The 27,735-nt window shown below is 46.6% G+C and overlaps 2 protein-coding genes across 18 annotated transcripts in view; one reads left to right on the top strand and one right to left on the bottom strand.

Moving 5' to 3' along the window:
- Positions 1-101: 101 nt before the first annotated feature.
- On the top strand, positions 102-2,680 carry MYOC (myocilin). 2 transcript variants are annotated; one of them, XM_072342969.1, is made up of 3 exons: positions 102-714; positions 1,162-1,281; positions 1,430-2,680. In XM_072342969.1, exons 1-3 carry the CDS (start codon positions 234-236, stop codon positions 2,212-2,214), a joined length of 1,386 nt encoding a protein of 461 aa, XP_072199070.1. In that variant the 5' UTR covers positions 102-233; the 3' UTR covers positions 2,215-2,680. The 2 variants fall into 2 exon arrangements, with proteins under 2 accessions (XP_072199070.1, XP_072199071.1); XM_072342970.1 differs by lacking the exon at positions 1,162-1,281.
- Positions 2,681-5,209: 2,529 nt separating this feature from the next.
- PRRC2C (proline rich coiled-coil 2C) overlaps positions 5,210-27,735 on the bottom strand; it is a 66,578-nt gene continuing 44,052 nt past the window's right edge. For 4 of the 16 annotated variants that reach the window (XM_072343724.1, XM_072343721.1, XM_072343722.1 and 1 more), the window contains exons 23-34: positions 25,994-26,080; positions 24,202-24,303; positions 19,983-20,196; positions 18,813-19,016; positions 18,058-18,179; positions 17,640-17,776; positions 15,391-15,625; positions 14,818-14,940; positions 13,472-13,690; positions 11,591-11,694; positions 10,321-10,447; positions 5,210-7,126 (exon numbers count right to left, since the gene is read on the bottom strand). In XM_072343724.1, the coding sequence (XP_072199825.1) occupies positions 6,869-7,126; positions 10,321-10,447; positions 11,591-11,694; positions 13,472-13,690; positions 14,818-14,940; positions 15,391-15,625; positions 17,640-17,776; positions 18,058-18,179; positions 18,813-19,016; positions 19,983-20,196; positions 24,202-24,303; positions 25,994-26,080 (1,932 nt within the window). In that variant the 3' untranslated portion in view covers positions 5,210-6,868. Of the gene's footprint in view, positions 7,127-9,266; positions 9,553-10,320; positions 10,448-11,590; positions 11,695-13,471; positions 13,691-14,817; positions 14,941-15,390; positions 15,626-17,639; positions 17,777-18,057; positions 18,180-18,812; positions 19,017-19,982; positions 20,197-24,201; positions 24,304-25,993; positions 26,081-27,735 lie in introns of those variants that run through there. The other 12 variants (XM_072343737.1, XM_072343729.1, XM_072343725.1 and 9 more) reach the window with 12 other exon arrangements.

Here is a 27,735-nt window from a genome sequence, read left to right on the forward strand (position 1 = left end):
CGAAAGGCCGCCCTGAGCAGCCCCGGCGCTGAGCCCCCCCGTGCGGCACCCGGTCCCCTGGGGGTCCCCTCCTCCCGGCCTCGCCTCCCGCCGCAGCCCTGGCACACGCGGCCGCGCAAATACTTTGGCCCGGAGCGTTGCCAGCGGGCGGCACGGGGGGAGCGCGGCCATCCGGAAGGTCCCCGCGGCCCTTTATAAAGGCGGGCGGGCTGCGCGGGGCGGCGAGAGGGACCATGCCGGGCGCTTGGCTGTCGCTGCTGCTGCTGGCGGGGGGCCTCGCCCCGAGCGCCCGCGGGGACCCCTTGGCTCTGCTGCGGCGCCACAACGACGGCAGCGGGAGATGCACCTACAGCTTCACGGTGGCCAGCCCCGGCGAGGCCAGCTGCCCCGAGGCCGGCGGCGTAGCCCAGCTGCGAGAGGAGCTGGCCGCGCTCACCGCTCGTCTGAGCCGCCTGGAGGGAGCGGGGGGCGCGGGGGGCTCGGGGCCGAGGGGGGCTGACCTGAGCGGCGTGTGGCCGCGGGGCACTCAGAGAGCGGCCCCGGGGGGGTGCGAAGAGCTGCGGCGGGACAAGGAGCGGCTGGAGGAGGAGAAGGGCAGGTTGGAGAGGGAGAAAGAGGAGCTGGCCCAGGAGATCGCCCGCCTCAGGGCCGCGCGCTGCCCCTCCGGCACAGGGGGGGTGCCCGGCCGCGACTCAATGCGCTCCGCCAGCAAAGGTCAGTGCTGGGGGATGGGAATCCGCGAGCATCCCCTCCGCACCCCGAGTCCCGCATCCTCCCCATGGTCAGCCCGTGACACCATCGGGTCCCTTGGCCCTCCCCCTCCACCCTGCAGCCTGTGCCCAAACCTGGGGCGTCTGCCTTTGCCCCCTAGAGCAGTGCCTGCCCACTGCGAGAGGCAGCACCCAGCCTGGGGACCCCCAAACCCTCTCCCCGTCTCCATACCAGCCACATTGGTGTGGGATGGACCACACTAATCTGGGGAGCCACGGGATTCTGCCCAAGGGGAATTAAACTCGTGGGGTCAGCCGTGTCCCCCAGCCCTGGGTCACCGATGTGCCCTAGCACAGGGCACCAGGCTCCCAAGGCAGATGTTAAGCATTTTGGGGGGGGTGAGGGCTCGGTGCTGGGGCTCACCCGGCTGCCTGCCCCCCCCCCCTGCAGCCCCCAGGTGGGAGCCGGAGTCCCTCAGCTACCAGGAGCTGAAGTCGGAGAGGACGGAGCTCCCTGCGTCCCGGCTGCTGGAGGAGACGGCGCTCGGCCGCCCGCGAGCCGAGGACTCGGGTACAGCCCCGGGGCTGGGCTGGGGGGCATCGGGGTGGCGGCGTGGGGCATCGTAAGGGGAATCGAGGAGAAGTGGGGCTGGGGGAGCCCCGGGGCCCTGCGTGACCGCAACCCCGGCACCGACGCGTCCTTCCTGCTGTCCCCACAGGCTGCGGCGAGCTGGCGTGGGTGGGGGAACCGGTGGTGCTGGGCCGGGCCGACACCATCGCCGGCAAATACGGGGTGTGGATGAAGGACCCCGAGCCCGTGGCGCCCTTCACACGGGAGACCACGTGGCGCGTGGACACGGTGGGCACGGAGGTGCGCCAGCTCTTCCAGTACGAGGCGGCCGAGCAGCTGGCCCGCGGATACCCTGCCAAGGTGCACGTCCTGCCGCGGCCCCTGGAGAGCACCGGGGCCGTCGTCTACCGCGGCGGGCTCTTCTTCCAGCCGCGCCGCTCCCGAGCGTTGGCCCGCTACGACCTGCGGGCTGAGGCCATCTCTGCCGAGCGGGAGCTGCCGGGTGCTGGCTACCACGGGCAGTACCCCTACTCGTGGGGCGGCTACACCGACATCGACCTGGCGGTGGATGAGACGGGGCTGTGGGTGGTGTACAGCACCGAGAAGGCCAGGGGCGCCATCGTCCTCTCCAAGCTGGACCCCGAGACCCTGGAGATCCGGCGCACCTGGGAGACCAACATCCGCAAGCAGTCGGTGGCCAACTCCTTCATCATCTGCGGGACTCTGTACACTGTCAGCAGCTACTCCGCGCCCAATGCCACCATCAACTTTGCCTACGACACGGCCACCAGCACCAGCCGCAGCCTCAGCATCCCCTTTGAGAACCGCTTCCAGTACCTCAGCATGGTGGACTACAACCCGGCGGAGCGGCGGCTCTTCGCCTGGGACAGCTACAACATGGTGGCCTACCCCGTGCGCCTTGCCCACGCCTGAGCGCTGCCCGGCGCCTGGCCTCCTGCTGATGCCTCCTGCAAAGAGATCCCGTTGTGCTCCTTGAAACAAAGCGCTTCCCAGGGCTGAGCTGTGCCGGTGGATGCGTCCCTGTCTGGCCCTTGTGGCTCTGAGTGGGTGCTGGTGGCTCCCAGCCCTGCTCCAGTGTCCTCCCAGCGCAGAGATGGGAGCGGGCAGGGTTCAGGTGTGCAGGCTGCTGGCTGCCTTCCCGCTGGGACTGGTGAGGGGGCACCTTCAGCCATGCTGGCCCTCCGTTGCCCAGGAGCCCTGCACTGCTCCTATCCCATCTGGCCTTGTCTCACTTTGCCTTGCCAGCAGCTCTCTCATGCTGCTTCCAGAGCCTGCAGTTATCACTATTTATTGTAGAAAGGCTGTAGGTGGCTTGCAACCCCCTCAGCTTGGGGGGGACGCCCCAATAAATGCTGCAGTATTAAATCAGAACAAACGTGTGAGTTTCAGCCGCTAAAACCCTGGAGATTTGCTTAATAAAAATATTATCACAAGGTTCAGGGGGCGAGTTTGGGACCGGTGGGAGGCAGGTTTGGGGGATGGGAGCGTGCCGTGTCCTGTCCTTGCGGAGCAGTGCTGGTCATCTGCTGCAGCCCCAGGGTGGGGGACAAAGGCACGGTCCTGTTCTAGAATGGCAGTGGACAAGGGGATGCCACAGGCACCAAGGCAACGTGAGTCCCAGAACCAGGCAGCGCACACATCCTGCAATGCCGGTGAGTCCGGAGGGCTGGGGGGGCTCTGCTTTAAGTGGGGGTGGAGCAGGGATGGGGTACATCCCAGCAAGCGTCAGCACTCGCTGCCCCTGTGGCTGCTGGCTCCTGGAGGCTCTGAGCACCCTTCTCCTCCCGCAGGCCTGCAGCAGGGCTGGGGCAGAGCAGAGCAGCGCAGGCAAAGCTGTGCCCCCCAGCAGTGATGCGCCCACATCATCACCATGGTGAAGCCTGTCGGTAGAGCAGAGCCCCGTGACCCGCGGCGAGCCTCAGTGGCACTGAGATGCCTCAGCTCCCTCTGCACGGTGTCCAGGCCTGGGGAGGCCATATCCTGCAGCTGCTGCCACCTCTGCGTCGCCCCGCAGCTGGCCGCCACTTCACTGCAGGACTACGGCGAGGTGGACCGGCAGCACATCCCCCCGCCCTCCGTCAGCCACGCCGTCTTCTCCAGGGATGAGGAGCTGGAGCTGCGGGAGGAGCGGTGGGAGGAGCTGGGAGCCTCCGGTGCCCCCTCCGCGGAGCCGGAGTGTTGCGGGGCCTGCAACACCTGCGTGCTGCGGGGCAGCCGGCTCCACGTGCGGGCCTGCGTCAAGGAGCAGCCCGCTGCCACCCTGAGGGAGGCCGAGCCCAGGGCTGAGACCTTCCCGTGGCTCCCAACAGCTCAGTGCAACAACCCCGCCATCGACCGCAGCCCCATGCCCGCCCTGCACACCTGCTGGGCGCTGTACGAGGGCCGAGAGCTGGGCCGGCAGCGCGAGGGGCCGCAGTGCAGGCACAGCTGATAGCAATAAACTTCAGTCCGTCACAGCACTCCTGGCCTTGGGGAACTGCTGCCCGTGGCCCTAATAGAGCAGCCGACCCGCTGCCTCACTCTGAATCCCACCCTGGGGGTGAATGGCTCGGCAGAGAGAGAACTGAGGTGGAAGGGACCCTTAAAGGCCACCTGGTCCCACTCCCAGAGATTCCCTCCCCTCCCAAAGCCCAGCAGAAAGGTTGAGCTGAGCAGGGCTGCTGGCTCCGGCCCCACTCACACCAACCCCTGCTGCTGTCTTTGAGAACAGTTACAGTCTTTCCCTGAGCTCCCCAAATGCAACGGCTTCCCGATTTGTGGGACTTGCAGTGCAGTTGTTCCTGACAGCCAGAGAGAGCCCCGGGGCTGCCATGATGCACCAAAACCCACCTCCAAGACAAAAACGAGCCAGCAGAGAACAGACACTCATTTCTCCCACCTTCTTCCTCATCCTCCCAGCTGCTCCCTGTAGCCGTGCTCGTCCTTCTCCCACAAGAACAGCGCTTTACCTGCAGCGTTACCTGCTCAGGAGTCGCTTCTGCACGTGGCTCCAGCCGCAGGTGACAGCGCCTCCATCTGATCCACACCGCTGCAGTTCTGCAGGGAAGCCCCGAACCGACCCCAGCAGGACGGGGCTCCAGCTGCCCCCAAAGCACAGCCCCAGCCTGCCCAGCCCCAGCCTGCCCGGCAGCAGCACGGCTCTTTCCCATGTCTTTTCCCAGGGCAGAATTGTTTCTCTGCCCCAAGACAGAAACGGGAAGAAAAAGCACTGGATGTCGGCTATGCACAGCGTACCCCCTGGTGGCCGGCAGGGAGCAGCTGCCTTCCCCAGACACCGCAGCAGCTGCTCTGCTCAGCGATCACCTGCAGCTGAAGGGCTGCTGAGGTTTTCAACCCCTCACTCCGACCCGCGCTTCAGGGTGTGCCAGGAGGAAGACAAAGGTCAGTAAGTGTCTGGTGTGTAGTGGGTGCATTGGGTGCTCGGCCATTTTCTTCTTCCCTTCTGGCCACGAAGCAGTGAGTTGGGCATGGAGCATCACAGGTCTGAGCAGCAGCAGAGGGAAGCTCCCTGCAAGGGAAGCGTTCCCAACAGGAACAGGCACATCTTGCTGTCAGCACGAGCTGAGAGCAGCCAGCAGGCTGAATCCAAGTCTCCCACAAGCAGCATTTCTGCAAGCAAAGCACCACGAGTCTCCAACACCGAGCAGCTCACCAGCGACGTCACGTCCAGGGGATGCAAGCAGCAGAACGCTCCTTGCAGAGCTCTGTGCAGGCCGTGGCACCCGAGATCTTGATGGAGCACAGGAGCAGCAGGAGCAGAGGGAAGCCACCAAAAGAGCCGCTTCAGACTCAGTTTTTCTCTCCGGCCCTTCTGCCTTCCCAGGCTGCAGCACACGCTCCTCACCTGGCACAGCTGGCGCTCTCCTGGCATCCTGCGGCACTGCTAATCACGAGAGTACCAGCATACTTTATTTAGAGAATACTTTATTAGTTTCTGTAATCAAACCCATGTAAATAAGACCGTACATATTTAATACAGTGCGTTACCCCTGTACAAATGGGAAGGGGAAAAAAAAAAAGAACTGCAGTTTAACATTTCTAGACCAATATGGCTGTTAATCTCTGTACAATGCCAACTCGCACCACGTGGGATTGCGCCTTTGCTTTGCCCGGAGTTGACATCACAGCTCAAGTTTCCAAAAATTCAAATTCTATATATATATATTTATATAAAAAGAGAACCAAGAGCGATTCACGAGGCATCAATAGCAGCAACGGCCTCTCCAGCTTCTGCAGTCACCCCAACAAAATTATACACATCAGGCTTCCAACTCACTCTTCTTTCCAGAATAAGAAACAAAAGAGCAACCACACCAAAGTAACAACAACAACAAAAATCCCAGAAAAAAACCAGCAAGTTCTGCTACTGATGTGGTACCTGGTGCTTTTATTAGCTTTGCAATCATCGTCTGGAAAAAAAAAACAAAACAAAAAAACCTCCAGAATAACATTATTAAAAACAGCTCCAGTATAGCACAGTCACTACTACATATCATAAGCAGGTACGGGATATCTTACATTCACAGAAGTATCATACAGTACTGTCCTACAGCTATAATACTAGAGGATACAATTCAAAAGGCATTATCTGACTTGATTCTACGTTCCTGCACACCGTGGGCGGGGAAGCGGTGCGACGCGGCTCCGATAGAAAGAATGCACCTTTTAGAGAAGGTTCTCTTGGATCCAACAAGGTTTCTTTTATTCTGGTGGCACAGCTCTAAGTGCTCATCGCTGTATACAGACATAAGCTGGAAACCGTTTAAAGATCACTCGCTTCATAGAAAGACTGGACAGAGGTGTACGGAGTAACGGGGACTATTGATGCAATCAGCCTTTCAGCTCCAGAGGTGAGCGACTGAGGGGGTGGGTGTAGAGAACACAGGTGGCCAAGTAGCATTTTCATATTGTGATCTTAGATACAGGGTATTGTCACCCAAGAAGCAGCAGCCAGCAAAGCACTGCCTGCAGAGGGAGTTCGAAGCTGCCACGTTACCCTTTGTGCTACGTCACACAGTAAAGGTGATTCTGCCAGCTACGTGAATCCCTGTTTAGTACAACACGGGAGCTCCTTAAGTCACTACAAACTTACACGTTACTTGGCCCAGCACCATTGTCAGATCTGCATGTTCTCATACTCACGAGTTTATAAAAAGGTAAATAGCAGCTGGAGATCAGAAGAAAGTGAGAGTACTCATCTGGTCAGCTAGGAACACGCCTCCCCAGCCGCCTTCCTCGCTGTGCTATTTCTCAGCGTTCAGGCTGGGAAGCACACAGGTGTGAAAGCCAAAACACGCGCACACGTGTGAAACGTGCACACTACCAAGAGCGGTCTTCATGCTGTCACAGGAAATAATAAGCCCAAAGAGCCCGGAAGCTCAGCTGGATACGCAGCAGTTTAAATTCATAACTGCTGACAGCTTCTATGTCCCTTTATGTAGTTCAGAGCCCTGCAGGGAGAGAGGACTGCTGCCTCATCCTTGGGGCTACAAATTCATGCTGCTGCCGCCACCATCTCCCCCGTCCGCCCCCTTCCCCCCCCCCAGCCTCCAAGGAAATACAGCCTCTAAGATTTTGTTTCTTCGGTTTTGATTGCCTGAGGTTTGATTGGTCCAGTTCTAACAGGCTTTGTAGCTGCAGGAGGTGCGGGGGCAGGCTTCTCCTCTGCTTTGTCCTGGCAGACTGCTGAAGAGTCAGCGATGGCCTCGGAGGGTTTGCTCCCGTTCTCATCCACTTTCTGCGCTTTGCCTCCTATTGGTTTGCTCTGCTGCTGCTCAGAAAAGAACCTCTGGGTGGACTGAAGTACCTCTGCTCTCTGCTTTGCCTTAAGAAAGGAAGAAAATACATTTACTGAAGAGATGGGCACAGGAATAAAAGCGACTTCACAAAAGCAATTTCCAAATGAAAGGACTGACCACCTTGGCCAGGCTTTGCCACAAGGGCAGTGTCTATCCAGCTCCTTCCCAGATACCAACACAGCAGGCACAGCATCGTGCCTCGGCTTCCCTTGCTCTTCTCAATCCTCACATCCACAAGAGATAAGAACCAAGAACAAGTTTCAATCATCTCACGTCTTTTTATGTTGCTGACTAGCATTACAGAACCCAAAAGTACAAACAGCCCTGAAAGAGTACAAACAAACTGAAGTTTCATTGCACAGTGTCAGACGGGACCAGAACACATTCGAGCTCTGACACTACCCATCAACACAAGCACAGAGGGCCACACCAGCTGCCCTTCATCCAGGCCCTGCACTCAGGAAGCTCAGAGCATGGGGCAGGTGGAGAGAAGCAGTCTCAGCAGCCAAATTTCCCCCCTGTTGCTCTGGACACAGACTTTGGAGCCTGCAGTGCCACTGCAACTGAACCCGACTCGAATCTGTGCTACATGTAGCTGAAGCTGTATCTGCTTCCAACTCAAGTTCTCATCCTGGGAAGCACAAATGACTGCCAGGCTTTCTCCAGATCCCTCCTGATCCCACCCAGGAAACCTCGACTTGCACTTGTTAAGTTCAGCCTTCACGACCAAGTGTTAAAGCTGCAGTCTTATGCTGGACCTTCCACACGTCAGTGAAGAGCCGTGCACACCAGATGCTTCAGACCGAACACCTGGCCCTCCTCCCCATCCCAGATGTGGGTATAGCAGGAGCTGCACTGCCAGTTAAACTTCCTGGAAGCAGTTAAATGCCTTTTTAAAAATAAGACCTACTTTATACAGAGAACCCAACCACAACACAGACATCCAGAACCCATGCGCCTCTCTGTATGTTAAGTACTTTACAGGAAGTTGGAGACAAAAAGTAGCCAAAGCCCAGAACACGATGTCTTGGTTTCAAAAACATCTAATTGCTTCAAGTAGCCAAAACCAGTAACAGAATAGAAAACAAATCTGTGAACTCTGGCATGCCAAACTGCGACTACAGCCTGGTCTTACTGAAGCCAGACAGACACCTGAAATCCTTTGTGTAACTTCAGATATCCCCTGAGGTTAAGGGTAAAAAGCCGGATGATTTGATCACAGGCAACCAAGCATGACAAAATAACTTAAATCCTTCTGAACAGCACTTGCAGGGAGATTCAGAAAGCCAGGACTGCATGTCTGTATTTGATCTGACAGGTTAGATCCAGTTTGTAACACAGACTCGAGACTTAAATACCCTTAAAACATCATCTGTTAGGTCTCCAGATGGCATCAACTGGTGGTAGAAAAATCCCAGATGTTTGGCCTATTTAAATGGGGGTAATCAACTCCTACAACCAGAGGTCATCGGGAAAAGCATACTCTTTTACTTTATACCCCTCCAGATGAGAGGTGGCCAATGATAGCACTTAAGGGAGCTCCTTGTCACCATCCATCCACATAAGCAGCTTATTCTGCAGAAAGCAGCTAGATGAGCTAAGCGTACAGTGTCTGCAGAATCCCTGTACTGCAATCTATGCCTTATAAGAGCTTGTCTCATCCTTAAGGGTCCCAAAGCACTCTAACAAGATACATGACTGCTACTAAAATGCAGCCACCTCTTCTGCAGAGCATACCACATCACACTGCATTCCGTTAGAGAGACTTATCACAGGCACTGCAACTCACCAGGAAAAGAATGACCAGAATAAGCTAGAAGCAAGTCTGGCTGGGACACGAGAGTTCACACCACTGCTCAGAGTTGGGGGAGATGTGAAATGACAGCTAGCACTCAAGCTCATGGGCTTCATCGCTCCTTCAAAAATCCAGTTGTCAGACTGCCTTAGGCAGCGGCAGCTGCTTCACAGCCGCTCACCACAGGAGCACTTGAGAAAGGAAGCTCCCTAATCATTCTTTTAGTCTCAGGTTCGTATTAATAGAAAAACAAAATACAAAACGAGGTTTAGGACAGGTCTATGTTCAGCTCTTGGAGGCCCGGCTACTGGCTTCAGCTCCAGAGGCATCTGAATTAAGACATGATCCGCAGACACATTCCTGCCCTACAAGCCGTCAAGACTGAACTGGTGTTAGCAGCACCGCAGTTCAAATACTAACCTTCATGTCTTGTTCAGCCTTCATCGCAGCCTGGGCCTGACTGCCTCTGGCTCCAGACACTGATCCACAAAGACCTCTGGCCACATGCGGTAAGCGAGGGTGGCTCATAAGGCCTGTGATCATCTGAGACGGCATCTGACTATGCAGTACTATTGGCAGCCTCTGAACAGGCGCTGGGAAGGTGTTAGTATATGGGGCTCTTACCAATGGAGGGAGCAGGTTAGGCTGAGAGAGGATCTAAGTGGGGGAAAAACAACAAAAAGAGACATTTAACGATTAGAAAACTGCCAACTAGATTGCATGTTGGCATCAGCTTATGGGGGGAAAAAAAATGCCTGCTCTGCTGTCAAACTGATGGCAAGAAAACAGGCTTTTATGGTGAGAGGCCATGCTTAAATTCCAGGACAAAACAGCACTACAGTGCTGCTGTGCCTTCAAGTACTGCTGACAACTTAGACACTGTAAATAATAAGGGAGAAGACCCAGGCAAGGTGGTGGAGGAGTCATAGAGAAAGGCAGTGCTGAAAAGTCTATGTAGTTTCTGCTAGTTGCAATCCAAAGAAATAACAAAATCAAACCTTATGCTCTGCTGTCAGACACTCCGGTGTTAAAGCCTAAAGAGAAATATCCTATGTTTTAACAGAGGCTACATCTCCCTGGCAGCCTGGCTACAGTCACTCACAACTGGGACGCAGCACCCTTGTAAAGCTGCACTCCCTGGAAAGCCAGCACAAGAACTGACCTCATTCAGCTACTGACAGATTCCCTGGCACACACAGAACTGTCCAATTAAACCCACCACAAAATCTGCACTACCGGTTAGCAAGACCCGAAGCTATTTTTGCTTTGATCTTGAAATCAGTTTCTTCACACGTTTCTTTATTTTCAAAAGGATTTCATTGTGCATCTCCCTGTGATAAAACGTGAAGAAACACAGCAAGGTTGAGAGAAGTCACTCAGTTATACAGAGCAAGATTTGCCTGCAGGAAGCCACCAGCTGCCTACCTGTGGTGCAAACTGTGCAGGAAATGGCTGGGTCATTCTCACAGCAGCAGCAGCTGACTGGAACTGCTTCTGGTAGACAATGCTGTTCATTTTATTGGACTGATTGTTAGGACTTGTAGAACTGGCCCTGAAGAAAAACAACAGTTAGAGTCACATCGCTCGCTCTCAATCAAAGGAGGGAAGAGTGAACAGCCTTCTTTAAAAAGGAGGCTGACTTGCAGAGAGCTCTCATGCAGAGCGTATGGGCAAAACACAATGTGAAATGAGCAGCAGGACAGCAGTGACGAGGAAGGCAGCTAAACTCAGCACACACAACGTTTCACAAGTTTCTCTTTAGTTTTTACTTGGGACTTTTGAGCAATATTACATTTTTCTGCATCTTCCCAGTACCTTCCCACTTAACACCAACGCTGATGGCACCATCCTGCTTCAGCTGCACCTCAGAGATTCTACACAAGAGTATCTCTACAGGACACCTCTACAGGACACAGATGACACAGACCACCATCTTCCTTGTTCCTTTAATTTTTTCTTATGTGAAGTGTTGCAGGCAAGAATTCAGGATCGCATGCAGGAGTTCAAACTAATTTCTGCTTCACTAGAAAAGCCTGAATGCTTTCAGCCTGCTACACTGAGAGCCAATGAAATACAGTTACCGTGCAGTTTTCAAGAACAAAACTATCTAGCTCCAAAGTTCCTTCAGCCCACTCAACTGCACCCACAAGCACCAGAGTAAGAGGTACGTTCTACAACTAAGAGGTACATTCTGCATATGAGAATTCAATCCAATTTGTCAGTTAACCAAGTCAACCTGCCAACTGCTTCATTTCCATCACGAGAAGCTTAGGAAACAAAGGTGTGGGATCTATAACAGAACTGCTCTAAGAACTACTGCTCAGGTGCTTTTTGTTTCAACACTGCAATTACTATTACGCTCAGGGAAGTCAAACAGTCTTGATAGTTTTACTCCAAAGTTTATCTTCCCTGCCCAGTTTCAGGTTTTTTGCTCATCTTTAGTCAATCTGTTTAGCTCCATTTAATTCCAAAGTATTTTTCATGCCTTATTTCAGAGCTTTATTTTTCTGGCTGAATGCAGTGGGGATCTGATGACATACACCTTAAGATCACGCTCCTTTTAAGTTCAGATTAAACACTGTATTTGGCATTACTAGCCCTTCATCCCATGCTTTTCAGAGCTGGCTGTTCATGTATGACCAGGTGAATTTTCCAGATCTGATTTCAAGAATCTCCAGCTTGAAAAGAGATTTACCGGAAGGGACTGGATGTTGGAGTAGTGCTTCTGCCAGACACTGGTGGTGTTCCAGGTTTAACATCAATACTGCCTCCAAATGCCTTCAGTTCCATTTCTGATATCTGAAAAGCACAGCAATCCTTATGTTAATTCAGTAAGAGTAAAGAAACTTTATACAGCTTAGAGTTCAAGTTTCCTCTCCCACCTCAGATACCACATGGAAATACTTAACTACAATACGGCAAAACGCTGCAAGGAAGAGCTGAATAAAATAAGCAAGTTCTAGAAAAAGCAAAAAAAACCCAAAACAACAAAACACAAAAGCACAGCCAAGAAATCTTTTGCATTGAAAATCCTTAGATTCTGAACAGAGCAATGAGTCTTGCATGTTATTTTTCAGATAAAGTCAACAGAATAAATTTGTCTCTGGGCATCCCTCCACACACAGCTATTAATAATAACAACACGAAGTCAAATGTAAGCGAGTTTTGTTTTCATCTGGATACCTTTAGCAGGAAGATGATGGAGCCCCTAACAGAACAGCAAAGGCACCTATGGAAACAACCCACAGTAGCTTTCTCATTTCTTGCTGAAGCAATAGTGACTGCACCTTGAAATCCAGGTCACCAGCTCTAAGTATTTCCAGCATAGCTTTAGAGCTACATGCCTTCCTGCTCCAGGAAAAGACCTTCCTGCACCTGACAGAAAGCTTGGCTGTGCTCATGCACAGTGTTATCAGGGCCACCTGAAAGTGTTGCAAGTGTGTGGTGCTGTAAACTATCCAAAAATCCCATGTAGATGCAATTTCAGATTTGCAGACGAGATCATGATGGGATGGCAAATCTACACTTCATTAGCAGGTGCCACAGAGGCTCCACATAAAGGAGAAAATCTCCTTGTAGTATTCAAGTTTCCTGCACTGTTTCAGTGTTACTTCCTTGATAGAGCTGTCACTCAAGGCAAGTTTTCTTCTGCTGTAAGACCATCCTTTGCACACAATGTTATGTTCTGTGCTCTCATTACGCACCCTGTGGTGCTATTCAGAAAAGCAGAGTCTCAAAGAGCAGAAGAAATTAGCTCTGTTTTAAGGTCATGAATAATACAACGTACACTGAAGTCCCCAACACTCCAGTCCATTGCATTAGAAAGACTAGTTTCCATGCCATTCACTCTTAGATTCACGTTCAAGGGCAGAAGAGATTTTAATGTCCTTACAAAAGTAGAAGGGATAACTTCCCATCCCTAGAATTATCAACACACAGATACACAAGGTTCTCTTGTGATGTTTTTCACCACGACTACCTGACAGGAATTCTCTGGGATACGTGGAGAACAAGACAGTATCAGTAAAGATCACATCTATCCTGTTAGAGCAATGGGTACAAAATAGAACAAATTCATGCAGCAGGTGGCAGCATTACAAATGCATTCAATGTATGTGGTGCCAGTTTGGAAGCACAAATGAAATCTCCATTTACTCCAGCAAAGAAAAGAACTAAAAACAGACATTGACAGATAGAAGCATGACCAGAATGAAAACCAGCTCTGACACTGTGATGATGCTTTAACAATTCCTTCTCTACAGTTTTCTATAGGGTGCCCTACGTGAAATATTCTACTAGTCCACAAAGCCATTATCAAACAAAGTATTCCTGCAGTGCAATTTGACTAGGAGCAAGCCAACCACAAATGAAACTCAGCTAAGCCTTCACAAGATGCACACAGTCACTAAGGAACTCATCTTGGCTGGCTTTCCTGTTTTCCCCTCTCTAACTTTTAAGGTCAAGGCATGCTTTTTAAATGCAAGTGTCACTGCAGGTTGCCACAACGGTTCTACAAATCAGCAGATAGCCATGCTTCATATTAACTTTGGTACCGTAGATTTATCCATATGAATACCTTTCCAGTCGCAGCTATCATGCTGTGCTGAGTTCCTGCTGGGATTAATCCTCTGAAAGGCTGGGTTACTTGTGCAGGTCTGCTTAGATTTTGAGCCTGTGCTTGTGGTGGTGTGTGCTGTAGTGGTGGCTGTAAAGACTGGGGCAGGGCAATAAGTGGCTGTGCTGTGGATCCAAAGTTGGGCAAAGAAAGTTGTGATCCTGGTAAAGGTACTGTTACCTGGAGGGGAAAAAAGAAGTATAGAATCACCAGTAACGTATACACACGGGCCATCATTTAACTTTCCTTACTAGTTTGTGATTTCAGTCACATACAGGGTAAATGGCTTAGTTTCTTACGGAATCACAGAGCAGTTTGGGTTGGAAGGGATCTTAAAAGATCAGCGGGTAAGCATGTGAAAATACCACAGTGACCTGACTGGCAGGAATAATTGCATTCAGTAGTTAGACCACCATTCTCAAACCTGAAAAAAAATATACTGTGCGACTTCAAGACTGTGAATGGTAAGATATCCTCCAGATGTGAAAGACTTAAAAAGGTTCTGCTCTGAATGATAAAATATTTCAAGTACAGAAACAGTCATACCTGAACACATTAAAAACATGAACGTTTCCAGGAGGTCCTTAAAACCACACTCTTTTTTCAACAGATGAGACCCAATCTTTCAATATCCTTTTCTAGACATCTGATTTGGTAACTTCTCACATACTAAGGAGACTACTATAGCTTTTCCCCCCCTCACTCCCCCTCTTCAAAGCCACTTAAATTTTAAATCAGAAGATGGAAGCCAGTAGACAGCATGCTGTAAATATGACAATACCTGCACATAGCAAATTAACAGATCTTTCACTAAAGAATTCCACCGGAGCTATTCTACAAATCTCCTGTCGCCTCTTACTGACCCGGCTGTCTTATTTTGCTTGTTTTATCCATCCACTTCTCAGTTGCTTTCTACACGTTTCATCTCTGACATGTGGCAGGTCTGACTTTTCAGCTCAGTGAAACTTGGGTGTTAACAACTGGGCTGCACAAAGCACCCTTAAGTTTACTTGTTTCTTTCCACCACCAACCAATACTCATACCAGGAAGGCAGCACATGCCTCAACCAATTAGCAACAGCACTGTGCAAACTACATCTTTGCTTGTCATTGGAATGTGACCTATTTAAGAGAAGGTTCTCAGTAACTCAGTTCTGCAGTGCTGCTGCAGTAACTTCCCATCACTATCAGTTTTTAATTCTTGCAGTTTAGAAGAATTAAGGATTCTCTGAAACCTCCTCTCCCATCACCTACCCAAACCATCACCAACAACATGCTTTTTAGAAGAATACAACTTAGGAAATTTACCATGCCATAGTTTACCTGCTGGAGAGCACTGGGAGACTGGGCAGTGTTGTAGAAATTGCTCTGGCCAGGTTGTTGAACTTGCCCAGAATACAGATTTGAAGCCTGGGTGAGTGTAGCTCTGGCCTAGGAAAAGTAGAAAACAACATTAAGTATACTTAATTCCACGATACTTGATAATACAATGATTAAGATAATACTTAATTCTTGAAACTGAGACAGTGTGACACAGTAGTAAGGTAGAAAGAACAGCACAAAAATATGAAAACCTGAATGTTTCAGACTGTAATAAAGCTCTTATTTGCAAATAGTGGAATAGCCCTTTGCCACCTACAGTACAAGAAGCCAAACAAAAAGCTTTGATAGTGATACATTCTGGAGAACAATCCTCAATTAAAGAGATTGTTCTAATGTACGTTTATGAAACTAAAAGAACATTATCTACCAAGTGTCTGAAGTTTTCTGCCACCTCAACTGTCATGTAACTATTACAGAAATAGGTAATATTTTATTATTGCAAAATATTTTTTTAATCAAATCACTGCAGAAGTTTTGCATTTTCTGAGTATTTCCTACCTGGAGAATATGTGTATCAAGAAGCTGAGAGCCTCCTAGTCCTGAAGCTTGACTAAGTTGATGTTCATATAAGATTGGAATAGGTTGTGTATTAGAAGTCTGCTGAAACGCCAGGCTTGACTGTGCTTTTGCAAGCTCCTGGTGTTGTACTGTGGGGAAGTTGTGTAAGGCTGTACCAGACAGAACTACTGGTGATGGCTGAGACAAACCACTCTGCATAAAAGCTTGCTGGGACCTGCAATAGATTGGAGCATTATGTATAAAAAGAGTTCAACAATGAACCATTGGAAAATTAAAACCATGAGTTATATTGTTTAAACATCACTAGAAAGCCTGATAGGCCAAATTTATACTAGAGAAAGATATATATATATATATATATATATATATATATCCTACAGACAGCAAAACAATAGATACTAAAGACCACATGAAAAATAACCAGCTTTTTTATTTACACCTTTATACACACCAAGCTAAAGTATTTCTTCATAATTCAACCAAATTGCAATATACACCAACTACTAGTTCTTAGTTCATGCACTATAAGGCAGGTCAGTGTGAAAGTACATTAACAGTTTCACTTAGTCATAAGGCAAATTGCTTTTGTACTCTGGAGATCTATGAAATCAAATGTCTGACCTTTAGTACTTACAAGCTAAGTTACTGGATGTTGACAACTGTAGTTTCTAAATGAATGCTCTGGCTTCAAAATTGGAACACAGACAGACACCAAAGCCTTTAATTCTAACTAGATATTCAGTTGCTTTGTCATCGCCATAGGAAATTAGCAGTTTAGAACACAAAGACCAAAAACAGAACAGAGGCACTGCAACAGAGAGGTTGTTTTAGTCCACCAGGAAGTACTTCTTCAAACCACTCCCCAAGTCAGCTGAATTGCCACCTTCACATTGGAGAATCAAATAAGAGTTCTGAGAGTTGCTTAAACTCTTATCCCAAAGGACAGCGTTTTCCATGTAGAAATACCTTTCACCAAAAACTTGGTTGATATGTACTAGCGTAACACTAGCCCTGTTAACCTATTATGCGTTAACGACCTTGTGCTTGCCTTACAGAACATCCAGCTTAATTTCATTCTGTACCTTAAGTTACACACCATTCTTATAACCATATAGTTTTAATTATAAGCACTGGGGAAAAAAAAACAAAACCTTTTCTGTATCGAATGTAAACACCGTCTTCAAAGTAGACACATTTTTGTGTGTTTTAGATATGCATCTACCTACATATTTATCTATTTTAAACCAGTAACCTCTGCAGCTCATCTTTCTCTCTGACTTTAAAGATGTAGGAAAGGCTTTAGTTCCCTTAAACAGCACAACCTGAAACTCCATTAATACTGGTGTGTGGGTGACTACATCAGGCAGAAGCATTTATTTAATCTGGACTGCACACCAGACTGTGTTTCCGCAGCTAGCCAATTGTTTGCAACCATTTTTGTCAGCTTTGAAAGGACAAACAGTATTTGGTCCAATTCACCCTGTACAAAAAAGCATTTAGATAGAGATTAAAGGGATTCAGGATACACACGTGAGATTCCTCTAAGTCTACTTAGTTTGGCTTCAGTTTCCTACCTCACAACCAACAGGCTTTTCTACACGCACAGGCAAAAACCTGTAATTACTGTCACAAAAAAACTTTCTCAAAGTGAAACCAACCAAGTGTGTCAGTACCACCGTGAATCAATTTTGATGGGAAACTGTATGCAGATTCATACACAGACAAATTCAGTGCCACCTGAGATACGCTGATCTTCTGATTATCTTTTGCAGCAAACAGAAGATATTTATTCTAAAACATGACCTGCTATCCCCAGTGCATCTGGGGTTACCCATGGAGTTCAAATTAGGATTTGAAGTGTTTCTAGATTCCAGTGTTGGTTTGACCAGAAAATAAACAAAATGCTGAATTAAAGGCTCAGAATCCTCCCCCCTACACACCGCTTTTATAAATGTTAGTAAGTATTTAAGACTGATGATGTTTTCAGCCTTGTTTCCTCGAGTTACAAATATCACTGGATTTCTGAACCCAGAATTTCGCAGCTCCACTTGTATGTGCAAACTGGCTAATCTGCTTAGGGAGTTCTTATGCAAATTAACAGATTAAAGATTTTGGGAGGGAAAGACAGAAAAATGAAGTAGCCACTGAGCACAGAATATATCTGCAAGGCAGTGGGTTCTGTGAATTCTGCCACCCAAAAAGCAAATGAATTCACATATGTTACTTACCTGTAAGGCTGTAAAGAGGAGTTGAACAACTCTTGGGCTTGTGACACAGCTGGTGCTGCTCCTAAACTCAGCTGAGCTTGATGCTGCCCTTGCAGAGGTGCATAGATGGGAATGGGGATCTGCTGTACTGAGGCAGGCTGCAAAAAGAAGCAGCCATTAAATTGAATAAACCTGTCTTAACATGATTATACAACCACCTTGTGAAGACACACTTTCACATTAAGTATACCATGAGTGAAAGCTTTTTATGACAACTGTTTTGAATCCAGAGGGGCAGGAGAGAGTGAATACTATCCACAAGCATCAGTACGAAGCAGGAAGAAATAGACATGATCGCGACTTTTGCAGAATCTTCCCACTCTTGCCTGCCCCTGTGTGACAATCAGCAGAAAGGAAGAAAAAAGAAATCCCCAGATACCTGAGAAAGTCCTGGTTGAAAGCCCTGCTGTTGGGCCAAAGAAGGTGGTGCCAAACGTGCATGTTGGGTGTTGAACAGGTGACTTGTATCCATATAAAAAGCTGGAATTTGAGCTGCAGTACCTCAAGAAGAGAAATACAATTAGTATCAACTTCCAGGCATTCCCTTGCTAGATGAATTTTCACCAAGAGTTAGAGATGCAGCCACTGTCAGTACTTCCCAATACAACTAAAACTAGTTTGAATGCAACAGCTGGGTGCATAATAAGTGGTATTTTTTCTTTGGTATCAATTCACCCCTATCAGAATCTATCAGTTTTGCATACCCATGTTGTTCTCTGGGGACAAACAGATTCTGGCCAAAGCAGGTCAGACGAAGTAAGGGAAAGAACACGCTTCATGTAATTTAGATTAACTACATGTAGGAGTTTCTTTGAAGAAAAATGCCATGACCATAAACTACAGTGGCACCTTTTTAAAATCACCAACACCAGGTCATTCTTGGTCTTAAATAACAATTTATAATTCTGAAACAGTATATCAAAGAGCAAGAAACTCACTTTCCTCACTAAGCTAACAACACAGCATTATTGATATAACTTGCATATGTAGAACAAGATGATTAGTAAGTATTTGCTTATAAAAGCTTCTCCATCGTTCTGCCTTTACTACAGATAAATTCAGAATGAAATTCAATTCTCAAGCTTTAGAACGCCAAAAAAGCAGACACGTGGTTTCTCAGTCAAACACCATTACCTGCTGCAGACTGAGACACATAGACCTGGGGACTCTGCTGTTGCTGGGCAATGAGGGATGGCATGCAGCTCAGCTGGGAAAAATGACTTGCAGAAGCTAGGCTGCTTGTCTGCAACTGCTGTGGTTTCACTTTACATATATTGGGAGGGTCCGAGGTGCTTGCAGTCTTTGTACTCAGTGAAGAGGTCGTGTATGTTCCAGCTCCTAGGAGGAGAGAAGCAAGTGGCGTATCATCAACCAGCTGAAGACACTCCAAAGCCTCTTCTCTTTCAGTGCTGAGTTTTTGCTATGACTATGCAAGCACAGCCACTATCAGTAATGAAAACTGAAATCTACTGCAGCTATTTACATCGCTGTAAAGCAGATGGAGAGTAGATAGAACAATTCTATTAGGTTTACTACAGGAAGAGCTACAACAATATTTCTCCCTTCTCAAGTGCAGGAGGGCATGAAATCATCAAAGTAGTTATCTCAGTTAAAAATACTACAGTGTTCTATGATAGTGCCTCTCAAGACCAAAAGCCTGGCTCCAAAGAAAGGTCTTTTTAAACAGCTGAAGTTTTGACATACATTTTAACATTTCTAGGTGTGAAGACTTAACTAGGCACAACATCTTTTGGTTCTGACATAACAAGGGTGGGAACAAGCATTGTTCACGAAGAGCAGTTGGGCATCTGCTGTCCCTAATCCAAGGGAGTCCTGGTATAAGCTGTTGAAGCCTTGGCTCTAAAAGTAAATCTGCAAATGAAATTAATGCTGCAACTAGCTGGGTGAAGAGTTTGCAGGAAGGCAAACCTGCTTGCTGGAACTGAGTGGCTGCCAGAACTGACATCTGTTCCAAAAAAAATCCCACTTGCCTCCCTTCACTCAGATGAACAAAAAGAAACTAACATGTCAGCCAACAGAAGCTTACATCCTCTTTCAAGTCCTTATATGTAGCATAAGCAGAAAGATGTCTTCTCAGTATTCCTTTTAGCTGACTCAAATGCGATAGGGGAAGGATCTCTGTTAATTAGAGGTATCTGGGAAACTACTGTTCAGATATGATATTCACACCTGCACAAAATTTGTCAGCTCTGTATTAAACATATTTCTGTAGAGAACTTAATTTTTTTGGAACACATAACAAAGAGCAACATAACAGGACACTGCAATCTTGACACCCAGTACCTGATAGTGAAGTTGTTGGTGTCACTGAAGCCACAGGAATAGGAGGCATTGATGCACTGGAGAAAGAGCTGTAAGTACCACTGCTTGGCACAGCATTGCTGCTGCTGCTGTTGCTGCTGCTGCCACCAGCTATGGGAGATGCTGCTGAGGTCACTGGTGAACTCTTCTCCCCCATGTTTGGGGAATTCTCCCATGCTTTGCGTGCAGACTCCATCTATTCAAAAAGAAAACAGATTTCCTTATCTATTAGGAAATTCAACCAGCCCCAACAGCCTCTCTCTTTTAACAGTTATTTTTAGTTCAAAAGGCAACTCAGGCTTCATGCGAGCCTCTTAAAAAAAATCGCCGTAATCGTGCAACTCTGTTCATGCAAAAAGCATACGGCCTGAAGTTGGAGCTCCTTATCTGTTCCAACTGCACATGTGCACAGTTCATCTTAATGCTGAGCACTCAGAGAGTTCACTCACACTAATCTGGCTTACTTTTATTTGACACGGAGAGCAAATGACACAGGAAGCAAAAGAAAGGTACAAAAGAATCCAAGTATTTCCAGGAAGCCTTTTTCTTATATGTTAATTGAACCTCTTAAAGTAGTTCCTTGCTTTCTTGCTAAGTCATATCTTTTGAGTGACCACCAAGTCTAACATACGTTTTAGAAAACCCAAGAGCACTCAAGTGCACATTTCCAAATCAACTGCTGTTCAAAATGCGATCAAAGCTGACACAGCTTGTGTGTTCTGCTTTACGCCAAAGCTAAAGATGCTACATGCTCCTATCTCTACAATGAGTTTCACTACTGCACAGCAACTCGAAACTACAGTTTAAAAGTTTTAGGCACAACCCTTTTCCACCAAGAGTGAGAAGAAATACTGTTCAACAACAATCTTACCATTGCTAGAACAGGTTCAGAAGGCTGTATCTTTGAACTGAGCCACTTTTGAGGGACTACCAAAAATATTTAAGTTCAGACCGCATCCAGAAATTTAAATGCTTGAAGTCCACAGACTTCTCTCTACAACTGAGGAAAGCTGGAGGTTGAAGTGGAAAGACTGTGTGCACAGCTGGACGCCAGAGGATAAAGTCCCTCATCTATAGGATTCTAAGCTTCTCAAGGCCAGATGCTGTATTTAAAGGTATTTGCAAAGGTTCAAATGCATCCTCACCAGCCTCGCTGCCTGGATCAGCAGAGTGCCCTAACTGGGATCTGCAGCTTCTGAAAGTCACGCTTTCAACCACCCTGCTTTAAATGCATTACGCAGAGCCTGGACAGGTCAAAGAACTTGGATTATTTGGCTGGATGCTTCAAAAGTGATAAAGAAAAAAAAGCGAAGCAGTACACACAAAAAAAGTGGCTGACACAACTGATACAAATCCATAAAGAAAGTAGCTAGAGCTCTGTATTCTTCAAGAAAAAAAGCAGAGGGAAACAAACTTTGTTGCACCTTAAATCATGTGAAGATAGGTGACTTATCCATCTTCCTTTTCGAGACCATCATCATGCACTTATGTTTAGTTTTCCCACTACAACACTGTCCTCCGAAGTGGAGGAAAATAAAAATTTATTATAAATCTGCAGGATTTTGCATAATGTGGAACACTGCACTGGTATGATGAGAAAATGAGGTAAGTGCCTGCAGATGTCTGAACAGAGAACACATAGAAGCTTCTACTACATTCACCATGTTTCATGATGACCTGAAGAAACTAGTGACAATGAGAGCTGGAGTCTACATACGGAATTTTGTCTTCCAAACCCAGACACTACCGAGATTTCTCAAGTCATTCCATATCCCTAACTGAATTGCTGCAAAGGGCATTTAACAGAGATCTGAGCCTTGCTTTTAGAGAGCTCCTCAACAATCTCTGGGTAGAAGAGACACTGATATTCTACAAGTACCCACACAGCAACATCTACAGATCAGATGCGAAGGAGGAAGTAGCTCTAAATTGAGTGAGACTTGGGAAGGTGCTGTGATTCTGCGTACTGTTCAGTCATGGGAAGAGGAAAGCACAGGTTGAAGATCCTGGCTGCTCGAGGCTTCTTCACTGTTCACCCACTGGGTGAACAACACTGAATTCAAAGTCCAGAACTTACTACCTACAAACTTAACTGGAGACAATATCTATGTCCACATTCTTCTCTGTATCGAAGTTTAGGTGACAGATGAAAGAAATTCAAAAGAGGTCAGACTCCAGACTCAGGTGACTACATCAGAATTTCATGGTGAACACTGCAACATGGAAACAGGCCAAGCAGTTCAGCTTGAGATGGCTTTGGCTTTCTTCTGCTCAGCTCTTTAACTAGAAATAGCCATATCGGACAAGTCCTTTGAGGATTACTGCCTCAGGAAGGGTGGCTTTAGTAAAGTTGGTGCGAGGAAGAAGTTCTCAACCTTTTCTCAGACTAGCACCTTTTGCACCTATGCTCTTGCAGAACCATACAAAGTATTAGGAGTGGCTGGAGGAAGGAGGCAGAGCCTGGGGACATTGCCCCAAGGGAGGAAAGGAACTGCTTTGTTTTCTGTTGCTCTTAAGACACTTTCATAAAAGCAAAGATGACAAGAAACAGGGTAAGAAAGAGCAGCTCTGCACTGCCTGGGCCAGAAAGCCTTTTGTGGAAGTGATAGCCTCACAGTGTGCGCTTCAAAACAAGCTTGCTGCCTTCAGCGTTTGGAAGAAGGATGCAGTGCTCCAGCAGCTGGAACAGAGAACATGGAGATAAAGCTGTTTCCAAACATCCTTCCATTCAGATTTTAATCACAGCATACTTCAAGGTAGCCTTAAAAACATGGATCTTTGATGTACCGCATTGCCACACATCCAGGATTTATCATCCACTGAGAAATGAGTCAAACCACTGACACCAGAACTAGAGAACAAGAAACTGCAGGATGAAGTAGACAAACGAACACTGCAGTCTGCTCTGTGGCTGAGCAGTGTCACATTCTTTGTGGTTCCATGCTGTAGTAACAATCCTACCTGTATTACACGCGGATCAGATATCCAGTTGCTAAACAGTTAGAGACTGTTACTTCAGAAAAATGCTTTCAGGCGCCAGAAAGTCAGATTATGGTAATTTGTTACACAAGAATGCAACTGAAAATCAGAGAGTTTTGTTAATTTACTTGTCCCTCCTCAGGCCCTCTCCCCATTTTGCTGGCCCAAGTGACTACCGTGTTATATTTTTTTTTCCTCTCCCCAGGAAAAAAAAAATGTTAACAAAAGAAAAGCAGACACAACAAGAGACCATTAATAACTACCATCCATGGAGAACACGAGCAAGCAGCTGTCAAACCATGCCAGCAAGACTGAAGTCTCACCAGGACTGACAAATAACTTCCTCCAGTGTTAGTTCTGCACCCAGTCCCTGGTTTCAAGTGTTTGGATTTTTTAAGGTAACTTACAGAAACTCATTTCAAACATGACTCCTCACACTAGAAGTAGGAACACCGTTTCTACTAGTTCAATCACCTGCAGCCACAACAGCAAAGCAGATCTCACACACCAGAAAGACCAAAAAAACTTCTAAAGGTACAGTAGCAAAATGGAGACCAATACTATGTTAGTGAGTTATACAAGACACACAACCCAAAATCCATCACAATGGCAAAATGCCACTCAATATATTCTATACACTTGCTCTACACTGAAGAGAAGAAAACAGAATATGTTTAACACAACAAAGCATGTTCTGACTAGCTAATAGAACTGCCTTACAGTCACCGACACTCCACCTCAGTACTTATTGGAACTTCAGCCATCCAACTCAAAACACAGTATCACTGCACCAAAATCTTACTGCTAAGAAAATCAAACTTGGCTTACCAAGCAACTCCTTGCAGCCTTTAATACCCAACTAAGCAACTTGCTTTGTGCCACATACAAAACAAAACAACAACAAAAAAAACCTTTAAAAAAAAAAATCAGATTCTGATGGTTTGTCATGAACACAATGGTAGAATGCTAAAATGCTAGGATCCTTTTTCAGGGCAGTGGGAGCCAAGACTGGTTGATGCCAAGTGTTAATGCAAAATGGGGTTAGAGATTTAGAATTTAAATGCATCCTTTGATAGTCTTGTGTTTCAGCCATCCGTTTATATGCAGAAGCAAGTCAGCAGAGGAAACAAAGGAAGGCTCTAAAAAAAGGTTTACCAGCAAGTTCTCCATTAACTTTCCCCTGCATGCAAGAAAACAACCCTTAGAGGGATGTGGTACATACCTTGAGGGTGAGGTCGACGGTAGCGGGAGAAACTGGAGTTAGGCTGGAGCTCTGTTGTAGAGTCTCCCTCCTAGGGAGGGGAAGGGTGTGGGGCAGGGGCACCTGAAAGGCAGGCAACACACATCACATTCTAACTACGTCTATTATGAAAGCCCCAGAAAAAGCAAAGCTCAAGCTTTATTCAGTGAGCTACAACCTCATCCAGGCTTGAGCATTTGGCAGGGAGATTTTGATAAGGTGAAAATATGGTAGGTGGGAAAAGGTCATTCAGCAGGTGCTGAGATGCTTCTCAACTCTCTTAATAAAAAGAGGCTGAAGACTGGGGTTCTGAAGGGTCCGTGTCTTCTTCATAAACAAATACCAATTTTCTGCTTTGGGATATACTTTGAAGTACCATTTTACTTTACTGATATGCAAAAATTCTTCCCAAGCCACGTTTGGCCCATTCTGTACCAATACAGTACATGGGGGATAGTGACCTCTTGAGTTCTGAGATCCAATTTCTGAAGAGAGGAAACTATAAACCTTCAGAGTCACAGGACCATGAAACAAACCAAAACAGACTTGCCATCCAGTAACCAAATTCAGTTATCTTCTCTTTCAAAAGATTAAAGGTGTCAAACCTAGGGAAATGAAGTTGACAAAAGGCTATTTCTATCTTTACTGCAGAAAATGCTAATAATTTCCTTGATGTTCTAAACAGAACGTACAAAAAAATAATGCAGTGGCCAGTCTACTCCTTTCTGACTAGTTCCTTCTCCATCTTTCTCCTCTCACAGACCACAGCGAATGGAATTCCAGCCATTGATGAGATGAGGCTAATCCAAAAGATACAGATACTGAAAGCTTTGAAGCAGGTGATACCACAGATCCTTTGTGGCCAGGATCCTGTGCTGCAAATCCAACTCCAACGTGCCACACTGGAGCATACACTACCACCGTTTACACAAAAGAAGTCAGTTTCCTACACTAACCAACGGCACAAACTACAACACCAGAAAAATCCACCAGAAGAGTAAGCTTAGCCAACATTGCTTCAATACTGCATTAAAGGATGCTGCAGTAAAGCTGAAAAGCATTCCACGAGACATCAGCAAAAACCTGAGCCACTACTGCATGAATTCTTCCCTCCCCCAACCAACAAGTGACTCAACCCTGAGCTAATTATACTTCAGCTACTCAAACAAAAATAACAAGATCTGTGTTTCCAACCTGGTATCCCAGCAAGCTCAAGACAAACCTGACTCCACAACATAATCCAGTTGGTCTTCTCAATCAGAACACCACACACAGTCAGGATCACTGGCTTTGTGAGGACTGCACGTTACATCTCTACTGAATGTGAAATCCTGCCACACGCTTCCAGAAGCCATTAAGCTGCTCTCTTTGCACAGTCACTGATTTCAGGCTACAGTTCCAAATTGCTTTCTTTTTAGAAGCCTTTCTTCAAACTCACCTACAGACCTTGGCACCAGGTTCAAGGCCCAGCCAACTACTGAGAATGTGTTCATTATACTTGTCTTTGTATATTTTAGAATTGTCCCTACAAACATTTTCACACTTTCTCTGCTCTGCAGGTCATTGAAAAATGAGGAAATATCTGAAGAATTCCAGGACAGATACTAATTGAAACAACACCTGTCCTTCAGAGTAAGATCACTGGGTCGTGCACAGCTAGTCAATATGAAGAAACTCCAGTGACTTGTAACTGAAGGCAGTATTTTGTGCTTTAAGGAAGTGTGAAAAATTTTCTTGTCTTCAATGTCAAGTCGATTCACTGCAATAAACTTACGTTCGTCACCAAAGTCTCCTCCATTTTTGTACTGCTAGTAGCCACTGTGTTAGGATGAGAAGGTGTAGTGTAGTCTGTTACAGACTCCTGTGAAGAAAAATAATTCCATTAAAATATCTCACCTTACCTAAATCTGATTTTAAGTTTCTTGGACAAAGCTCAGCCTTTTCACAGGAAGAAACCACACCACTGAATCTGAACCCAAAGATTTCTTTTTCATGGTAGGCACACCCTTATTCAGCAATCCTTGTTGCTGAACTGCTATTGAAGTCAAAACTAATTTGGGGAGACTACAGTTGGCCTCATGATCTCACAAGCACGACTTGAGACAAGTCAAAATACAGTCTTTAAAGTGAGTGATGTCACATTTAGGCATTAAACACATGGAACTGTGGTGGTGTAAGCACTCACTGGTTATCCAAGATGCTTTAGCTGTTTGCAGGCACTTCAGTTAAATTTAGTCCAATTCATTTAAAAATTAGCTGAAATCTTTCAGTAGCTTTAAACAAACAGGAATGTCTTGGGTAAATCCGCAACAAGCAAGGCCTTCCAGTTAAAAAAAAATAAGAGAAGCCAGGGTGCTATTTGACAGAGCAGTTTTCCTAAAGCCCTGTCTCAAACAGACAGCACCTCTGGACAGTTACAGTTTGTCTCCCAGTTTCCGCACCGGGCAGTGACATCAAGAAAGAAAAGGGGTGGAAGCACAAGCCTACCCCAAGGCTTTGCAGGTGATTTATCCTCACAGTTAGGTAAGCCATATTGTGCCCTATGAATCAAACTCTCTTTCATGGAATTAACTGTAGCCAGTGCCTACTGCAGCTGTAGGTCTAAAATCCCTGCTGAAAGCATGTAATTGGTGGCACTGCCAGCTCCCTACAGAATGATCTACAGTGAACAAAAAGGGCAGCAGCATCTCTCCGAACCAAAATTTAGCATTGTTTTTAGTCGTTGTCACTGGATATTTTAATCAGAGTATTCCAGTCAAACAAGCGTTAAGATAAATATTTTAAGGCTATCAGATAAATGGTGCGACCATACACTCCCGAATTAGCCGAGATTCATTAATTCACTAGCAAATGCTGAAAGCCCAGAATAAACTCCATCATTTTTGCAGAGCCAAGGAGTAACTGAAGCATAAATTCGCTGTTGACAAGTGTTTGGTTGTGCCAACACAATGCCTCCGAAGGCACCAAGGAGATTATACTTGTTTAACTCAACCATACGATGATAAACTATGATAAAGTTTATTGAATTCACTGCTCAAGTCTGTAACAATGTCTCCTAAAATATTAACTGAAGCATTAAGATACTAATCAGCAAGTAATAAAGAGCTAAGCTTAAGGATAAGCTTATTTTGGTAAAAGACCAGAACAAAGAGTCCAACTATAAGGGCAAGAATGTGCGCACTTATGTATTTACGATGGAGACAGAAAGAAGCTGCTTCACCATGTAGCTATCCTCACTTGTTGACTTGGTGGGATATAAGTTGCAGATCTCATATAATCTTAGGTGGGTTATAGGTTATATATGTAGAACAAAGCAAGCACACAAAGCTGCTTTAATCACAAGATCCTTCTAAGGAAGTGTAACTGAATGGCTTCTTGTTTTTTTAAAGATCCTTTATCATAGGAAGTTTTAAAAGTAACATTACCAAAATGCCTTCAAGGCTTAGACACAATTTTCCATGTTCTTCACTCTACAGTTCATCAGAAAATAAATTAAATCAAATAAGTTACGTGCTA

The sequence above is a fragment of the Excalfactoria chinensis genome, chromosome 8, assembly GCF_039878825.1.
Source record: "Excalfactoria chinensis isolate bCotChi1 chromosome 8, bCotChi1.hap2, whole genome shotgun sequence".
Lineage (NCBI taxonomy): Eukaryota > Metazoa > Chordata > Aves > Galliformes > Phasianidae > Excalfactoria > Excalfactoria chinensis.

What these genes read in the sequence shown, in the direction of transcription:
- MYOC (XM_072342969.1), top strand. Translation starts at nt 234, where the DNA reads ATGCCGGGCGCTTGGCTGTCGCTGCTGCTGCTGGCGGGGGGCCTCGCC. An exon ending in AATGCGCTCCGCCAGCAAAG is followed by an intron (nt 715 to 1,161) that starts GTCAGTGCTGGG and finishes CCCCCCCTGCAG; the next exon opens with CCCCCAGGTGGGAGCCGGAG. An exon ending in CCCGCGAGCCGAGGACTCGG is followed by an intron (nt 1,282 to 1,429) that starts GTACAGCCCCGG and finishes CTGTCCCCACAG; the next exon opens with GCTGCGGCGAGCTGGCGTGG.